Raw genomic sequence first — 1,537 nt, forward strand, 5'->3', positions numbered from 1 at the left:
AACCTCATCAAATAATTCGATAAGGGAGAATGTTCGCCGTTATCTGTTTGATGAGGTCAAAGTATGTGATCAGGGGTGGAGAAGTGAATAATGTTACTGTAGGGCTGGGAGTAAAGGACGTATTGCATGGCACTGTTGCCCAAAATTCGCATGCAGCAGGTGGTAGTTCGATCGGTGAGATGGAAGGTTTTGTGGAGGTTAACATATGTCAGGGAGGTGTGGAACTTCTAACAGAGAGACAGCCAACTGGTGGTGGTACTTCATCTAAAATTATGGAACAAGTTAGTAGTGGCAAAAAGAAAATCTGGAACAGAAATAAATCCATGGGACAGGGGGCGAAGGCGAATAAAAGTGGGGAGGGTATAATGGTTTCTTCCAAACGAAATCACGCTATGATCCAGGAGGGTCAGGTATCGGCTAATCTTTTCTCTAAGAAAGTCAGAGATGGGTTATCTGATCAGTTTGGAAACATCGAGATATCGGCGGAGACTGTGAGGCAGTCTCGCCGGAAGCAATGAAAATTTTAAGTTGGAACCTCCAAGGTCTGGGGAATCCTTGGACGGTACGGGCGCTCAAATTTTTTATTCAATCTAATTCCCCAAATATTTTCTTTTTAATGGAAACCAAGCTTACCCGGGGTGAGTTCGGCTACATTTGTAGAAGTTTTGGTTCGTATTACTCTTTTATTATTGATTCTTATGGTATGAGAGGTGGTCTGGCTTTATTCTGGAGCAAAAATCTTGATGTTACAGTTGATGATTTTTCTGATAACCATATTGTGTTTTCGGTTATAGACGCTATGAGGGATGATCATTGGAAGGGAGTGGGAGTGTATGGTTGGCCTGAAGGACAAAATAAACATCTTACTTGCTCTCTTTTGAAACGTTTATGTGAAGATAGGAGCTGTCCTACGGTGGTGTTTGGTGATTTTAATTTATTTTTGTACAATTACGAGAAACAAGGGGGTGTGATTAGAGACCAGCGAGAGATGGATGAGTTTCGGTCAACTGTTGATGATTGTGGGGTGGCGGATATGGGGTTTGAAGGTCATTCTTTCACCTGGACAAATAGGAGAGCGGGGGATCAACTTATTCAAATAAGATTGGATCGTTTTCTGGCTAATTCTAAATGGCAGGAATTGTTTTTGGATTGGCAGGTTTCTCATCTTGCTCGTCAACAATCAGACCATTGTCCCATCATTTTATGTACCAAGGTGGAAAATCAAAGAATTGTCTCGAAACCTTTTCGATTCGAACCAATGTGGATGCGTCAAGACGGATTCGATGACTGTGTTGTGCAAGCTTGGGGGTACGGGGTCGCGAAAATGGTGACGTAATGGCTAAACTTCAAGATTGTGGGAGTTGCTTAAAGGATTGGGCTTACATGAACATTGGCAGTATTCGTAAGCAGTTAAAAACAAAAATGGAAGCTCTTAAAGTTTTGCAGGTTAGTGACGGGGAGGAGGCTCATAATGGAGTGGTCATTGAATTACAGGCGGAGATTAACGAGCTTCTCCTAAGGGAGGAGATGATGTGGA

General features: G+C 42.5%; 1 protein-coding gene across 1 annotated transcript; it reads left to right on the top strand.

Annotated features, from left to right (window-relative positions):
• Positions 1-514: 514 nt before the first annotated feature.
• LOC126656749 (uncharacterized) lies at positions 515-1,336 on the top strand. The gene has a single exon (XM_050351352.1). It carries the CDS (start codon positions 515-517, stop codon positions 1,334-1,336), a length of 822 nt encoding a protein of 273 aa, XP_050207309.1.
• The last annotated feature ends 201 nt before the right edge of the window (positions 1,337-1,537 follow it).

The sequence above is a fragment of the Mercurialis annua genome, linkage group LG7 (genome assembly GCF_937616625.2).
Source record: "Mercurialis annua linkage group LG7, ddMerAnnu1.2, whole genome shotgun sequence".
Lineage (NCBI taxonomy): Eukaryota > Viridiplantae > Streptophyta > Magnoliopsida > Malpighiales > Euphorbiaceae > Mercurialis > Mercurialis annua.